Source organism: Pristis pectinata, chromosome 30 (assembly GCF_009764475.1).
Source record: "Pristis pectinata isolate sPriPec2 chromosome 30, sPriPec2.1.pri, whole genome shotgun sequence".
Classification (NCBI taxonomy): domain Eukaryota; kingdom Metazoa; phylum Chordata; class Chondrichthyes; order Rhinopristiformes; family Pristidae; genus Pristis; species Pristis pectinata.
Window position 1 is genome coordinate 17369421 of NC_067434.1, and position 17236 is coordinate 17386656.

The window sequence follows — 17236 nt, forward strand, 5'->3', positions numbered from 1 at the left end:
AAGAGGCATTTATATTGGGCAGAGCACAGAAGGATACAGACCTAATGCAGGCAAATGAAATTAGTGTAATTGGGCAAAAAGATCAGCATTGATGTAGTGGCTGGCAAGGCCTGTTTCTGTGCTGTACAACTTTGATTCTATGACTCTACTCAGGAGAACAGAACAGGGCATGCATTTAAGGTGAGAGGGGGTAGGTTCAGAACAGACGTGAGGGGTATGTTTTTTTTTACTGAGAGAGTGGTGGATGCCTGGAATGCGTTACCTGAAAGGGTGGTGGAGGCAAATTCGTTGGGGGCTCTTAAGAGGGGCTTGGATGGGCACCTGAACAAGAGGAAAATAGAGGGATATGGGCATTCTGTAGGTAGGAGGGAATAGCTATGTCGGCACAACATTGTGGGCCAAAGGGCCTGTTCTGTACTGCTCTATGTTCTATATCATAGGTACAGTAGTATAACTATTTTGCTGCCATGGCCCCTGTCTCTTGTGCTAGGATTGTGATAGTGAGGGTGAAAGGTCTGTCTCTAATGGTTATTGCACTACCACATCAGACTGCTCTAATGGGTCCATATCTGTTCTCTCCTGCAGATGGAAATCGAATAGCTGCATCAACGGGAATCGATATCCTACTTCTTGATGACTTCAAGTTAGTGATAAATGATGTAGCTCACTATGTGCAACCACCAAAGAGAGGTATGAGAACTGTCAAGGCTCATTATGGTTGACTTAATTCACCTCACCACTGGCATTAATCTACATTTAACTCCACAGTCATCAACATTAATTCCTGGAGAACTTCTAGCTAATGTCTCAGTTTAAGCAATAATAACTTGGAATATTATAACATCTTTTTACATTGAAAATTATCTCAAGCTACTTCATAGGAGTAATAACAAACAAAATTTGACAATGAGCTACATAAGCAGATACTGGGGGCAAAGAAGACACAAGCCTGGTTAAAGAGGTAGGCCTTAAAGGAGCATCCTGATAGGCATGAAGGAATGGAGGAAAAGTTTGGTTTGGAGGGGATGAGGGGTAGATACTGAATTTGATGATACAGTGGGGACTCTGCAAGGGTCAAGTGAGCAGAAGTCAAGTCCAACCTTCTATTCAGTGTTGTGTCCAGATAGGAAATTCAGGCTTGGATGAGTACGTGTGATTGATAGAGTGGGCTGGCGATACTGCTTGCCCAATATAACTGTAACTAGGATTTGCTCAGCACCTGTCACCTAACAGACGATACTGGAAACACTGAGCAGATTGGGCAGCATCTGTGGAAAGAGAAACGGGTATCTTTTGGGTTGAAGATGTAGTGCCTTCAACATGAAATGTTAACTTCGTTTCTCTTTCCACAGATGTTGCTCAACCTGCTGAGTGTTTCCAGCATTTTCTGGTTTGATTTCAGATTTCCAGAATCTGCAGGTTTTTTAAATTTCCACCTAATGGGATTTTAATTGATAGCACTGGGTCCGCTGCTATTAATTAAATGTGGAAGTTGCAAAATGCAGAGCAGGAGGACAAGCCCAGCAGGTCAGACTGGGCACGTCCTCCATGCCCAGAGAGGAAAAAAGGATTTAAAAAAAAACAAGCCGAGCTAATGTCACAGATGGATAAGATATAAGATATCTTTATTAGTCACATGTACATCGAAACACACATGGAATGCATCCTTTGCGTGGAGTGTTCTGGGGCAGCCCACTAGTATCGCCACACTTACAGCACCAACATAGCATACCTATAACTTCCTAACCCGTACGTCTTTGGAATGTGGGAGGAAACCGGAGCACCCGGAGGAAACCCACGCAGTCATGGGGAGAACGTACAAACTCCTTACAGACAGTGGCTGGAATTGAACCCGAGTCGCTGGCGCTGTAATAGTGTTACACTAGCTGCTACACTACCGCACAGACAGAGAAATCAAGTTACCTGAAGTTGTAGAATTCAGTACCGAGTCCAGAAGGCTGCAGTGTGCTCTAACAGAAGATAAGCACTGTTACCCATTGGCTGCTCCCCATCCCACTCCCACTCTCACTCTGATATACTGGTCTGTGACCTCCTGTCCTGTTACACCAAGGCCCAATGCAAGCTTGAGGAACAGCACCTTCTGCATTACCCAGAGAGTCATATCTCCACAATATTGCTGGAAGGTACACCTAGAAAAAAATCAAGGCACATGAGCGAAGAATGTTTGTCAGAGACTTTCGTGCAATATGGAGAAAAATCTTGTGCTCCCTCATAGATTATTTGGTTGACTGTAAAATCATTCATTTCATAGTTTCACAGAAGGATACAGCACACAAACAGGCCCTTCAGCACATGGAATCCACACAGCCGTCAACTGCCCATTTGCACTAATCCTACATGAATCCTGTTCTCCCTTCATTCCTATCAACTCCCCCAAGATTCAACCGATCACCTCCAAACTAGGGGCAACCTACTAACCTGAGTGTCTTTGGGATGTGGGAGGAACCCAGAGGAAACCTACAGTCACAGGGAGAACATACAAACTCCATATAAACAGCACCCAGGTCAGGATTGAACCTGGGTCTTTGCTGTGAGGCAGTGGCCATACCAGCTGCGCCACTGTGCTGCTCAAATGAAGAGCCTTTAATGGTTAACGAAGAGCCTTTTTGTTTACTCTTTGGCCAGAGAAAGAAAAGGAATTGTAGTGAATTAATTAGGTGGTCTGTGGGGACAGAGCACTTCAAATAGGGCTCTGTGATGACTCCACCAGGAATACATTCAGTCCTAAATTGGCAGCTTTCACCCAGTGCATCAAAATCAGGTTTATTATCACTGATATATGTTGTGAAATTTGTTGTTTTGTGGCAGCAGTACAGTGCAAGACAAAAAAGTTACTATAAGTTACAAAAAATAAATAAATAGTGCAAAAGAGGAATTGTGAAGTAGTGTTCGTGGGTTCATGGACTGTTCAGAAATCTGATGGTGGAGGGGAAGAAGCTGTTCCTGAAATGTTAAGTGTGGGTCTTCAGGCTCCTGTACCACCTCCCCGATGGTAGTCATGAGAAGAGGGCATGTCCCGGATGGATGCTGTGCTACTTTGGGTACTCAAGGAGGCTGTTTCTCTGTCAGAGGTCCACCAAGACATGGCTGAGCATAATCTTATTTTCTGGAGAGCTGCCATGTGAGGGTGAGATCTTGGCACAATGCAGGTCAGTGGTTAAACTCACCAGTGGAGCAGTTGTTGCAACTTCTCTATGCCAGGAGAAATCTTTAGGCTACTGCTCTGCTGTCACCTAGTGGTGGACACTGCACATTGTAGGCAAGGATCTGAATGCATTTCACTGCCTCTCTTTTAACTCTCATCCATTCTAGCCTGCCCTTGCGATATCTATTTTTTCAATTTTTATCTTAGGTTTGAAATCCCTTCATGTTCTCACCCCTCCCCTTAGGATTCTCCTACAGCCCTGCCGACCGCTGTACTCCTCCAGTTCTGAAACATTCCTGAATTTAATTGCTCTGCCATCCGCGACTCTCCCTCTTGCTTTTCCTTCAAAACATTCTTTAAATCTGCCCTGACATCTGGCTGGGTGAATATATCTCTTTTAATGTTCCTGTGAAGCACCACAAGACATGTTTTGCTATATTGAGTTGGATATATGAACATCATTATTTCCTGCTGTCTTGATAACTTGCACTTAGTGATAATATTCTTGTGTTCAGTACTAGAACAAAGGAAATTGTTCTTGTCTCCCTCTTGCAGTAGTTCATTGTGACACTGTTCATTTTCTCCTATTTCATATTTTCTTTTGATGCAGGGAAGGCTGTTCAGCCTGTCAAACCTCCGGCTTTCAGAACAATCCCATTAGTTGGCCACCCCGACCATTCCCCCACATTGCCCTACAACCTATTTTCTCTCTCACGTGCCCATTCATTCCCTCTCATCCACCTGCCACCCACCTACACTAGTGTCAATTAACAGTGGCCAATTAACCCACTGGCAAGTCTCTTGGATGTGGGGGGAAACACAGTCACAGGGAGAGCATGCAAACTCCACACAGACAGCACCTGAGGTCAGGATTGACCTTGAGTTGCTGTGAGACAGCAGCACTGCTTGTGCCTGACTGTGCCATTCATGTTGCTTCAAGAGTCATTCCTTTTTTCTGCGCAGAGCATGGCTGACCATGTGCTGAACCTCAAATTAATTTGTTTTGTGTGATGTGATTTTTGAGAAGGCAACAAGCAGTCATACAACACGGAGACAGGCCCATCGGCCCAACTCATCCATGCAGACCAAAATGTCTGTTTGAGCTAGTCCCACTTGCCTGCATCTGGCCCACATCCCTTTAGGCATTTTCTATCCTTGTATCTGTCCAAATGTCTTTTAAACATTTGTAATTGTATCTGCCTCTACTACTTCCTCTGGCAGCTCATTCCATATACCCACCACCCTCTGTGTGGAAAAAGTTGCCCCTCAGGTCCTCTTTAAATCTTTCCCCTCTCACCTTAAGTCTATCCCCTCTAGTTTTAGACTCCCCTACCCTGGAATAAAGACTGCGACCATTCACCTTATCTATGCCCCTCATGATTTCATACACCGCCATAAGCTCGCCCCTCAACTTCCTATGCTCCAGGAGAAAAAAGGGTCCCAGCCTACCCAACCTCTCCTTCGAACTCAAGCCCTCCAATCCCGATAACATCCTTATGAATCTTTTCTGCACTTTTTCCAGCTTAATGACATCCTCCCTGTAGCTGGGCAAATGGAACTACACACAATGCTTCAAGTGTGGTCTCCCCAATGACTTGCACAATATAACATTCTCTCTTAATTGGGCATCCCTTGAGGAGTCGATACTGTTGGACTAGTCAGAGGTGACTCTGGAGGGGTGTCAGGTCACAGCAGAAAGGTCATGCTAGAGGGGAGGGAATCAGAGACCATTTATTCGTATTGGTTTATTATTGTCACTTGTACCGAGGTACAGTGGAAAAACTTGACTTGCATACCGATCGTACAGGTCAACTCATTGCACAGTGCAGTTACATTGGGTTAGTACATGGTTGAAGGAGGAGTTGATTGTTGGAAAACTTGCTCTTGGGGTAATTTTCTAGACAGTTCACCCCAACCCCAGGCGATCAGTAAACCTGCATTGATCTTTAAATTTTACAGAGAAGCTGGCTCATGAAGATGCAACGTCAATGAACGACGTTAAAATCCTCGTCCAGCAGCTCTTCACCACTTTGCGCATCGAGGAGCACCAGCTGAACAAGGAGCGGGAACTGAAGAGGCGAGTGGAGGAGCTCAATGCTCAGATCGAACCACTTGAGAAAGTGAGTGACCTCGTGCATCATCCATGGGCCACCAACCATGCAACCCCCCCCCCCCCACAGTTAGACATGAGGCTCTGCCTGTGGGGTCAGGGTGGGTGTCAAAATCAGATAATTAGAGCTATGTAGAACAGGGCTAATACAGTAATCATGGGAAACTCTAACCTGGAAGAATCAAATTTACTGTAATTAAGTAGAAGAGGAATTTGCTTTTCCAGATCAATATGTTGAGGAACCAAGGGTAAAAGCTATTTTGGATTTCATCTTGTGTAATGAGAAAGGGTTAATTCTGTTGTCAAGAGGCCTTTAGAAAGTGGATTCATAATGAGACCGAATTTGACATGCCGTGTGAAAGTCAAAGTTGAGTTTATTGTCACCTGCACATGTACACACAGGTGCAATGAAAAACTTATCTGCACAGCATCACAAGCACATAGCACCATATAAGCAGCGGTCACAGGAAAATCATAAATTAAACATAAATTGTACACAATTTTGACAAGAAAGAACACAAAAGCAAAAAACTAACAAAATCCATTGTAGTGTAAAGTGATCAAAGTGGTCATAGCGTTGCTAAACTGTAGTGACTAGGGTTTTGCTGGTTGGTTCAAGAACCAAATGGTTGAAGGAGCTGTTCTTGAACCTGGTGATGTGGGACTTCAGGCTTCTGTACCTCCTGCCCCATGGTAGCTGCCAGCAAAATCAGGGTCTTAAATATAAACGAAGGAAACTATAAAGGCATGAGTGGACAGTTAACTGTGGTTGTTTGAGGGAATACGTTAAAAGGAATGACAGGACAGGCGATGATTAGCTTTTAAAAAAAAAAATTCATTGTTACAGAAAATCCTTTTAACGTGCAAAATTCCAACAGGAAAAAGTCATTTGCCTTTGAGGACAAAAGGAGTTAAAGATGGTGTTAAGGCTTAAGGATAAGGCTTACAAAGTAGCCAGAAGTAGCAGTAGGCCTGAGGATTGGGAGCATTTTAGAACTCTGAGGGCTACCAAGAAATTGATAATGAATAAGAGTTGATTAAAAATAGACATAAAAAGGAAAAAGCTAGCGAGGGCAAGTGTGCGCCCCTTAGAGAGAGACGAGAAAAGTTGTAGTTGTGATTAAGGAAATGGCAGAGGAATTAAGCGATTACTTTTCATCTGTCTTCATGGCAGACACAGAAAACCTGCCAGATATATCAGAGAATCAAAGGTCTACTGAGAATGAGGAAATGAGAGAACTAAGCAGTGGTCAAAAAATAGTTGGTGGGCTTGAAAAGTGATAAATCCCAAGGACCCAATGAGCTACATTTCCAGAGTTTTGCAAGAGCTGGCTTTTGAGGTAGTGGATGCTCTAATTATCATCATCCTAAATTATTTATATTCTGGAATTATTTCAATTGATTGGACGGTGCCAAATATGATAGCAATATTTAAGAAAGGAGGGAGAGAGAAAACGGGGAACTGCTAACTTGTTTGCCTATTATCAGTGGTAGGGAAAGTGCTGGCATCAATAATTGAAGGAGGTAATGACAAAACACCTTGAAAATAATAAGAGCCAATAAGAAAGGAAAGTCACGTAGGACTGCTTTGCTGGAGTTCTGTAAGGAGGTGACTAGTAGAAAAGAAAAGTGGGATGTGGTGTATTTGGATTTTTGGAAGATCCAGCTCAAGAGATTAGTCAACAAGGTTAGAGCACATGGAATTGGAGGTAATAAACTGGGGTGGGTTGAGAATTGGTTAATGGCCAGAAAGTGAAGAGTGGCAGGCTGTGACTAGTGGGCTGCTACAGGGGTCGGTGCCTGGGACCCAGGCAGGTTGTAGATACAGATTGAGAGAAGCCGAGGACACCAAACGTCAGACTTGCAATTTCGCTGTTGATACCAATCTAGGTGGAGTAGGGACACTCGCATCCATTCTAAACCCTTTCCTCCTCACCCTAAAGCTATTCTCTCCAGTTTCTGACATTTTATAGTGAAAAGATTTGAATGGAAGTCTCATTGCAATTTATATAGGGCCTTGGTGAGACTGCACTTGGAATATTGTGCGCAGTTCTGGCCTCCTTACCCAAGAGGATGGAGGGAGTGCAGCAAAGATTCACCAGACAGTTCCAGAAATGGCAGGATTAACATGCGAGGAGGGATTGAGTAGACTTGATGTATTCTCTTGAGTTTAGAAGACTAATTGATGATCTCATTAAAATTCATTATTCTTGTACAGCTTGACAGAACAGATACTGGGCTAGAGACTTCCCATGGCTGAGGAATTTAGGACAGTGGGTACAATTTCAGAATAAAGGGAAGGTCATTGAAGACTGAGATGAGGAGAAATGTCTTCACTCAGAGGATGATGAATTTTGGAACTCCCGAGCACTGAGGGGGCTTGATTGTTGTGTTCATTCAAAAGAGAAATCAGTAGATTTCTGGATGTTAAGGAATTTGAGGAGTGTGGGGATGGAGTGCTGGATAATGGTGCTGAGGTAGAAGACAAGCAATGATCCTAATGAATGGAAAAGCAGGGAAGTGACCTCTTCCTGTTCCTATTCCTTGTGTTCTCGTGTTTTGCAAGCCAACCTGACGCTGGGTCAGGGTGGGTGTACCAGCCCTACTTGACCCTGGGTGGGGATAATCTGGATTGGTTGGAGGGAGTCAGGTGGAGCCTCAAGCCTCACTGTGGGTTCAGTGTGGATTTCAACCCTTATGATGGGACACAGTAAGCATCAGGTCTGACTGTGGGAGTCAGAATGAACATAGAACGTAGAACACTACACTGCAGCACAGTACAGGCCCTTCGGCCCACAATGTTGTGCCAACATAACCTGGACTTATGTTGAATTTCTTTTCCTCTGTATAATTATTTGATTAGATACAAGTCCTATTGCCTGATTTTCAGTAGATAGGATCACTCACCAAAGTCCCCTCTGAAAGGCTGATTCACCCTTGCACACTGTAGCTCTCATCTCTGGTTTCTCCTGCAGGTCAAGTTGGAATTGGACAGGAAGGCAGAGAAGCGATCGACCTGGGTGCTCTGGGGTGGGATGGCCTTCATGGCGACGCAGTTTGGAATCCTGGCTCGCCTCACCTGGTGGGAATATTCCTGGGATATAATGGAGCCCGTCACCTATTTTATCACCTACGGCAGTGCAATGGCGATGTATGCCTATTTTGTCATCACACGGCAGGTAAGCCCAAGCGTCGTGGGTCATCTTCGATCTTGCACTTCGTCAGAAGTTGGCTTAACCTCGTACAAAAAAATAATTCCAATATCCTTCTGGAACGTGGTGAGGAATCTTGCGTCAAGATGCAGACAATTTGACTCATCTGCCTCATGTCTCCTGCCAACTTGCTTCCTCTGCAAACTTGATTGGAGAATTTCTCAGGGGGATGGAGGTGAAAATGTTCATTGCCCCATGCTGCTTCTCTAGGTCAGTTCCTGCTTGGACTGGCCTTGGCTCATGTGATCTCTCCATCATTGTAGCTGAGGTATGAGGGGCAGCAGAGCAACCAAAAACATTGAGGTTTACTGTGGAGTGATGGTGGGCAGTTATATTTCAATAAACTTCAATCCATTAGAAAAAAGTACTCTGAATACTGTGTTCAAAATGTTTACATGTCTTTGCATATGATATTAAAATTATTTATTGTACCACAAACAGCAAATAAATGTAATGCCATTTGCAAATGAAAACCTTATTACATTACCTTACACAGTTTAGATATTTCAGATTTAACTATTAAACTTTCAAATCCCATAATTTCAAAAGATTTTTCCTGTTACAGCAAACGTTAATCCGCCACACTCAGGACTTTGGTGATGGAATGTCAGATTTTTTGGATTGTTGGTTATTTATAGCACAGTAGCATAGCGGTTAGCGCGATGCTATTACAGATCCAGTGATCAGGGTTCGATTCCCATCGCTGTCTGTAAGGAGTTTGTACATTCTCCCATGTCTGTGTGGGTTTCCTTCGGGTGCTCCGGTTTCCTCCCACATTGCAAAGATGTACGGGTGGGTTAATTTGGGTTTAAAATGGGTGGTGCGGACTCGTTGGGCCAGAAGGGCCTGTTACCACGCTGTAAATAAAATTTATAAAAATTTTTAAAATTATTCCTATTAATATTCCCATATACTTTAAATTTTTTTTTAAGGTGACACACACATTTTCCACTAAATCTGATGAGTTTAAAGGGAGCATGGGAACCAGGGCCCCAATGAGTTGAAAGGGAGTGTGGAATCATCTCCGGGTGAGCCAGAAGTCAAACCATCGGGGTTTCTGAGTAATCAGGGTTTTAATGTATTACATTTCAGAACAGTTTTCCTCCTTTTCTGGTGAAATGTTTGTTGAGCTATGATTTGACACATGGGTACCCTTTGACATCTGTGAGGAAGACGGAGGGCACCTGAGGATCACTTGTGGACTTGAGCAGCTAACCTCAGCCAGCATTTCAGTGGGTGTAACATTGTCAGAAGAGCTATCCTTGAGGTATTAAACCAGGCTTTTTGTTTCCCAGTTGTTGCTCGTCTCTCATGAACCTTATGCAAAAACTACTTTCCAGAGGCTGCTGGAATTAGTGAGGAATCTTACAATGGAGAGCTGAAATCTGCCCTTGGTGTATAATGGGTGGGTCCCTGTTCCCTGATGTTAATGACTGCCCCTAACAGCAGGTATTGAGTGTTTAAGATTGTGTGGTTTAAATACTTCATCCACTTTTCTCTCCTTCGCAGTCTGTACTGGATTTTTGTTCCTTCTCCCCTCACTGATATCTCCCCTCACTGATATCTCCCTGGAATATCTGGAGTTGAGAAGAGAAAGGGTGTTGGCACACAAATTATTGATGTACAAAGAACCATTCCAATAACCAGAGGAATCTGGTGTTGTCCTTTTGAGGAGATAGGCAGCATCTAAGCTTAAAACAAAGCATCTGTTGACAACATTGGTCAACCATTGAGTTGGATGTGGGGTAGACAATGTTTCTTGGAAATAGTCTATCATACAGACAAAGTAAGTTTTCTCAGATACCAATCCATTTAATGAATGGTAAGAACAGAAACTCCTCCCAATAAAAGCAGGGTAATTTCTTTAAAAAAAATGCAGTGTGAAATATAATTACATTTAAATTATGTTCATGAAATTAACCACATAATATGCAAGTAACAGATTATCAGGCTAGATTGACAGGGGAATTACCCAATCATTGCACACACTGGCTATTGTATTGTCACCATGTGCAGCCATCTTAATGTAGTGATCCATTACCCTGAGATGACCTGAAAACTTAATAGGTGCTACACAAATGCAAATTAATTTTTGATACGTGGATAATGGTTGAACTAGTTGAAGCAATGTGCTGAGCTCTACATGATTAATACTCAGAGATTTACCCCTGCAACACCCCCACACTCCCACTTTCCCCACCTATTGTATTCCCACGGGATTTGTATAATATTCTGGGATTCAAGTCAATTTGAGATGTGATGGGATTAGGAGGAACATGTTTTTTGCTGGGATTTTCCTCAACCAATGTCCATGAGTACTGTAGACAGTACAAGAGCCACATGTATGTCTTATCATGGAACACTGAAGTTATATAATGCAAACTAGTTGGTCATTATCTAATAACTGGACTTCTGTAAGAAGGTGGCCATTTGGCCCATTGTGTTAATGCCTGCCTTTGGCGCTATTCCCCACAACCCTGTAACTTCTTTCCTGTAGGTGTTTGTTCAGCAACTTTTTGAAAGTTGTTATTGAATCTGCTTCCATTGCCCTTTCGAGCTTCCAGATCACAACAACTGTGTTTTACACAAAATGCTTCCGCATTTTGCCTTTCATTCTTCAGGCAATTAACTCGGTGTATTCTGTTTACCTGATACTATAAAGTTGTAATCCTACCTGCCACAATGAAGTTATTGATTTAATGAGTGATACTCTATGCCCTGACTGACACGCTGTACCTTTCTCTCCACAGGAGTACATTTACCCTGATGCCAGAGACAGACAATACCTGCATTTCTTCCACAAAGGAGCCAAAAAGACAAAATTTGATATCGAAAAATACAACAGGCTCAAGGATGCGATTGCTCAGGTAAAGTCCAGATTACTGCAGAAACCAGTCTTCAGTTCAGTTATGTGGCATGTTTCTGCTATGTGCACAGCAGTGGAAGGAGCAGCCACCTCACAGACTGCCTTTCTGCCCCATCTGTGGAACAGTATGTGGTTCCCACATTGACCGTATTAGCCACCTTAGAACAGGAGTGGAAGTAAGTTCTCATTCCCATGGGGCTGCCTAAGAAAAAAAGGATGCATAGTAGTGTGCTGTGTTGGAGCCCTGGAGATCTGCAGAGCTGCATCCAGTGGGATGATTCACTACTGGGGACAAATGGAATATCTCATGGTGTTGGCTGGAGAGTGTCCTGTATACATTCTCTGTAATATGCAGGGTGAGGTTGAGATAGCTGTACAGAGCACACGCAAGGAAAGGGTGTTGGGTAAAGAGAATCCACAAAGAATTCTCTGTGGATTGTTTTCTATATCATAATGTTAACTACACTTCATTGAGCAATGCCAAACAGGGCCTTCAGCCCACCAACTTCATGCTAACCTATCAGTTCTAATCCCACTTACCAGCACTTGGTGAATAGCCTTCTATGGCTTGACAATTCAGCTGCTCAGCAGATCTTCAGCAGAACATTATTGACTGTAAGGCACTGTGGTTTGCCCTGTTATAAATGGTGCTATATAAATGTATGTTTGCCTGTATTTCTCCCTCAAGTTTACCTCAGCACACTGCATCCAAAGCCAGTTGAAGATTAGAGAGTCATTGAGTTGTAAGTGCAGAAATGGGACCTTCAGCCTACCATGTCCATGCTGATCTTGTTGCCTACCTACACCACCTATGGCTTGCCTGTTTAAGTGTCTGTCTAAATGCTTCTTAAACATAATAATTGTATCTAATTCCACTGCCTCTTCCGACAGCATGTTCCAAATATCAACCACTCCCCGTGTAACAATGGTTGGGGTATCAAAAGTAGGTTCATCATTCAGAATTATTAATTCTTATTTCTCTCTCCACAGATGCTGCCTAAACATCTGAGTATTTTTAGCACTTGGTTTTTATTTCAGGTTTCCCACGTAGGCAATGTTTTGATTTTCAACAATAACATTCTGTTAGTCAATTACATGCTTTACTTGCAAACTAGCCTTTTGCAAATCATGCATTAGGACACATAATCCCTCTGTGCCCTAGTGCTCTGAATATCTTACCATGTAGATAATGTTTTTTTTATTTTTCCTGCCAAGGTGGGCAATTCCCCATTTTCCTCACGTTACAAATCCATTTGGTGGATCTTTGCCTTCCCACTTAATCTGTCAATATCCTTCTCATAGATTCCTTTTGTCTTCACATCTCTCCTTCCTACTTAATCTTAGTGTCATCAGCAAATTTAGCAATTATGTCGTTGGTGCCTTCATCCTAGGCATTTATGCAAATTGTAAACAGTTGAGGTCCCAGCACACCACACCAACCAGAAAAGGACCCATTTATTCCCCCCCCCCCCCCCCCCCCCCCCACCTGGACTTGCCTATCTCCTGATCTCACCTATCCCCTGCCTGCGTGTGCTCCTCCCCACCTTCTTATTCTGGCTTCTGCCTCTTCCTTTCCAGTCCTGATGAAGGGTCTCGGCCCAAAACATCGACTGTTTATTTCCCTCCTCAGATGCTGCCTGGCCCGCTGAGTTCCTCCAGCAGTTTTATTAGAGAAACAAAGGACTGCAGATGCTGGAATCTATAGATGAAAAATACGATGATGCTGGAGGAACTCAGCAGGCCAGGCAGCATCCATGGAGAAAAGCAGGCGCTCAACATTTTGAGTCAGGACCCTTCCTCAGAACTGAAGATAGGAAAAGGGCCTGCTGAGTTCATCCAGCATCATCGTGTTTTCCTCCGGCAGCTTGTTTTTTTTTTGGGAAATGTAGAGGAGTTTTAATGAAACAGAACCATGATTCTATGGATTACGAACAGTTTTGGACAGTAACCAGAGACTGGGATACAGCTGCTGGCTGGGGAACAGAGTTTGTGATGGCAATCAACAATGATGTGTTCAGTCTTCCTAATATTGAGTTGGAAGGAATTTCACTTTATCCAGAATGTGTGCCGAGTAGTGTGAAGAGTTACAGTAAAGGGATTGAGGAAAAACCTGTGCGCGGCTCTGGCACATCCAGCATTGTAAAAGGGATGACTGGATGCCCCTGTGTTACAGTCATTAGAGTAACGGAAATTCCCCCTATATGGAATTCATAAATCACAACCATAAAATTTACTCTCATAACTTTGAAAAGAAAAATTATGTTTATTTACTTTTAATGTGCACAGATGACACTGTTTCACGTTACAGAAAATCCTGGTGCAGACTGGTTTCTTGAATCTGAACCAACTCCCTGCTCCCCTATAATGTGGAGATCACCTGCACATGTTCTTTCTTTTAGTGGCATTGATTTGATTTACAAAGCAGCAGGGAAGGGTATTGGTTCGTAAGGAATGGCTTTGACAAAGAACTTTGGGATATCTGAATATCCAGTAACACCTGGTGAATTTTGCATTTCAGGCCGAGTTGGACTTGAAACGTCTTCGGGATCCACTCCAGCTCCATCTCCCCATTCAGCCTGTCAGTGACCAAGAGTGAAGAATGCCAGAGGTGACACCACCATCCCCCCTGCCCCTACCAACCCGTGGAATGTCTGGAAACGCTGAGACCGTGGCACTCTTTACCTTATCAAAACCAAACCCCTGCGGGTCCTCGAGGTCATCCTGGCAGTGGGGAAGGGGTTTGAAATCACATTGAGGTGTCAGGCGCATTGCGGAATCCGATTATGCGGAAAGAACGGTGCCGCTTTTCCAACTGATGACGTGTGGCTGGATTGGGATGCACGTTTCCTCTGCTTTTTTTTAAAAAAAATTATTTACACCATTTATTTTACTGTTTTATTCTGTTTTTGTGCAGATTTTACAAACTATCAATTCATCTGACATTGCTGCACTCAAAACTTTAAAAAAAAAATGACTATAATTAAGAAGGGCATTGTTTGTGAAAATGTTGTATGAAAGAACAATGTAATTCTGACAATAAATAACTACCACAACTGTTTTGGAGCTTATTGGCTGTTGCCTTTGGTCCCTGGGTGAAATGGTTTGTTTTTCTGGTTTAATACACTATTGGTACAGAAAGGTGCAGTTTACCTGAGTTTGTCTGCTCTTGCTGCCATTTCTTGAGGTGCAGCATCAATTTATTTCCAAATAAGCTGTTTTAAATCATTAGGGAAAGATTCTTGTGTCTGACCTTTGCCCAAAGAGGTGAAAGGCTTGTAGCTGTTTTGGCACAGTGAGTAAATATCTCCTGGAGATAATCTTGTGCTCAGTGAACCTGGAACCAATGCTTTACTCTGAATGGAATGAATCTTATTAAACTTGGCAAGCTTGTTTCACTCCCCTTTCCAAATCTCTGCATCTCAGCAAGTTGTGCCTCCCACCCTCAAGGTACATGTCTGTTTAATTTGACCTGGTGGATGTGGGTAGCAGGAAAAAGTCATCTTGGTGTACAACCTTGGCCTTGTTAATCAGTGGCCAGCTAACCAAGGCAGAAAGAATGGTGCAGAAATCAATATAAGCTGCAGCCACACCTCTGTATCCATTTCCCATCTCAAAACATTGCTTGGGTAAAATGCATTCATTTTTAAAGCAATTAAAGGGACACTTTTAAAGACCCCTTTAAGGATACCTCTTAAAGACCCCTTTAAGAGGTATTTGTTGTCTGCTGTCTTATTTTTCCACACATGAAGAATTGAAGATGTCACTTCACAATACTTTTATTAATATGCATCAGAAGCTCCCCTTAGGGAGTTTGTACATTAAAGTGCTAGGTCTTCTAACTGGGATCTAGATCGACTAGGCAGCCATTAGTGATTGAAGAATGATCCATATCGAATGCATGTTGCATTACTGTTACTGTGGAAGTTGCATCATGAAAGTCGTTGCATGGTTTTCCTGTTAGACAGGGATTCAAATACCTCTGAGCTGTATTGTGACGTCCAATTTGCAAGTCACAATTGCATGTTCCCTTTATATTGTTCGTACAGACAGGAATAACCTGTCAATCACTGTGACTTAAAAGGTTGTTACCAAAATGGGAACATAAAAACCCAAGTTGTATACAATATTACAGTACATTATATGGGTATTCATCCTGGGGTGGGCCCACTAGATAGTGCTAGGTAATTTGATCTCAGTATAGAATAACTGGCATGATTTTTCAGGCAAATTACACTGGTGGTAAATGCTTTTTGCAGACTTAAGTAACTTAGTACTCATGATCTCTGTGCAAGAATATTGAAGTGAGAAAGTTTTGAAGGAGCATTGCAGATGTGAGTTGTGTGTTGGTTTAATGCAGTACCCATTCATGTCCCTGGTAACAAGAACAGCAATACAAAAGCAAAATCCTGCAGTCGATGAAAATCTGGAAAATAAATGTTCTGCAGCTCGGGGAGAAACAGAGTTAACAAGAGTTAACCAGCTAAAAAGGCATTGCCAGAACACTTACAGCCAGTTTTCATTGTCCCCTCTCCCTGAGAATAGAATGTGTACCTAGGTCTCCAGGGGTGAAGGGCAGTGATCAAGACGAGTGCCTTAGCTTCGCCACCCAGCCTGAGGAATCCAGAGGGAATGTGATGCACTGATTGTATCCAATGCATGAACCAGGTCCTGGGAAACCATAGTAATGTGCATGGGAATAAAACCCTTTTGAGAGCTTAATTACAGAACCCAAAGGACTCTTGGGGTCTTACTGTTTGTTTTTAAGAGTACAGTAGGTTGAAGGTATCACAGATGTTCATTTAACATGGCTGTATGCATTTTATATAATATATAGAAGAGGAATGATAAGTGAAATGTAACAGCACAGATGGTGTGTTATGCATATAGGTGTCCTTTGAAGTCTGTGCTACATATTGCCATGTGTAGCAAGATATGAAATCATTGGATCTCTGCCCTTACTGAGCACTGTAAGGTATCAGGGATGTTCACACAAGTGGTACAAGAATCTATTTATTCCTGCGGCACAGGAAAATTTGGCTGAATTCCCACTACTTTCAACACCATACTTGAATTTCCAGTCCCTTATAGGAGTTCAGTTTAACTCCTTGAGTGCTGAAACTTGTTTGTAGCTTTCAGAATACTCCTGTGTTTTCTATCATGTAACACTTGCAGAGATGCTCTTGTGTAAATTTCTAATGCTGAATATTATGAAGCAAAATCTGAGGAATGTATCAAACCACAGACCATTTCTTAATTGACACTGTTTACTGAATAAATTGCAAAAAGAAAACCACTCAATTTTGCAGTGTTACTTTCTTTGAAGCCTGAATAGCAATCCCTCAAAGGGTTAATCGAGACCTAAGCAATGTTAGCACACTGCCTCTAGGATTACAGATGTTCCAGGGTTATCCTGAACATTGCAAGATTTGAAAAGTAATCTCATTCAGCAATCAAGGTGATAAATTATAATGGAAATTTCAGAATTATTTTTATTGCTTTTTTAATTAGATGGGGCTCTTGGAGGCATGAACCATGAGATGAAAGCTCCAGATCTTAAGGAGCAGGGTGAACCAGTGATACCAACCGTAATTACAACTTGAAAATGCATGAACTCATTTATCCTGACCCCAAATTCCAGCCGCCTTGCTATAGAGAGTTGTGCTTCACAAAGTCCAATGCTACGACATTAGTGGTGAGGTCCCCACCGTTCTATCTTTTGCTGCAATCCCTATTTCACGTCTTGGAAAAACATTAACTAAATCTGAGAAGACCTTGGGAATTTTTCTGAATCCCTTGTGTGATCTTTCAAAGCTTGAAGAAACCACAGCAGCTCCCAAGTGGTTCAGAAAGCAGCTTAACCTACTGCTCACCTTTGAAGCTAA

The 17236-nt window shown here is 42.7% G+C and overlaps 1 protein-coding gene across 1 annotated transcript in view; it reads left to right on the forward strand.

Annotated features, from left to right (window-relative positions):
• The window catches only part of mcu (mitochondrial calcium uniporter), a 135277-nt gene extending 118627 nt beyond the window's left edge, over nt 1-16650 (forward strand). The window contains exons 4-8 of the mRNA XM_052041313.1: nt 586-690; nt 5126-5286; nt 8252-8455; nt 11239-11355; nt 13873-16650. Coding sequence (XP_051897273.1) covers nt 586-690; nt 5126-5286; nt 8252-8455; nt 11239-11355; nt 13873-13950 — 665 coding nt within the window. The 3' untranslated portion in view covers nt 13951-16650. The remainder of the gene's footprint in view (nt 1-585; nt 691-5125; nt 5287-8251; nt 8456-11238; nt 11356-13872) is intronic.
• Nucleotides 16651-17236: the final 586 nt, after the last annotated feature.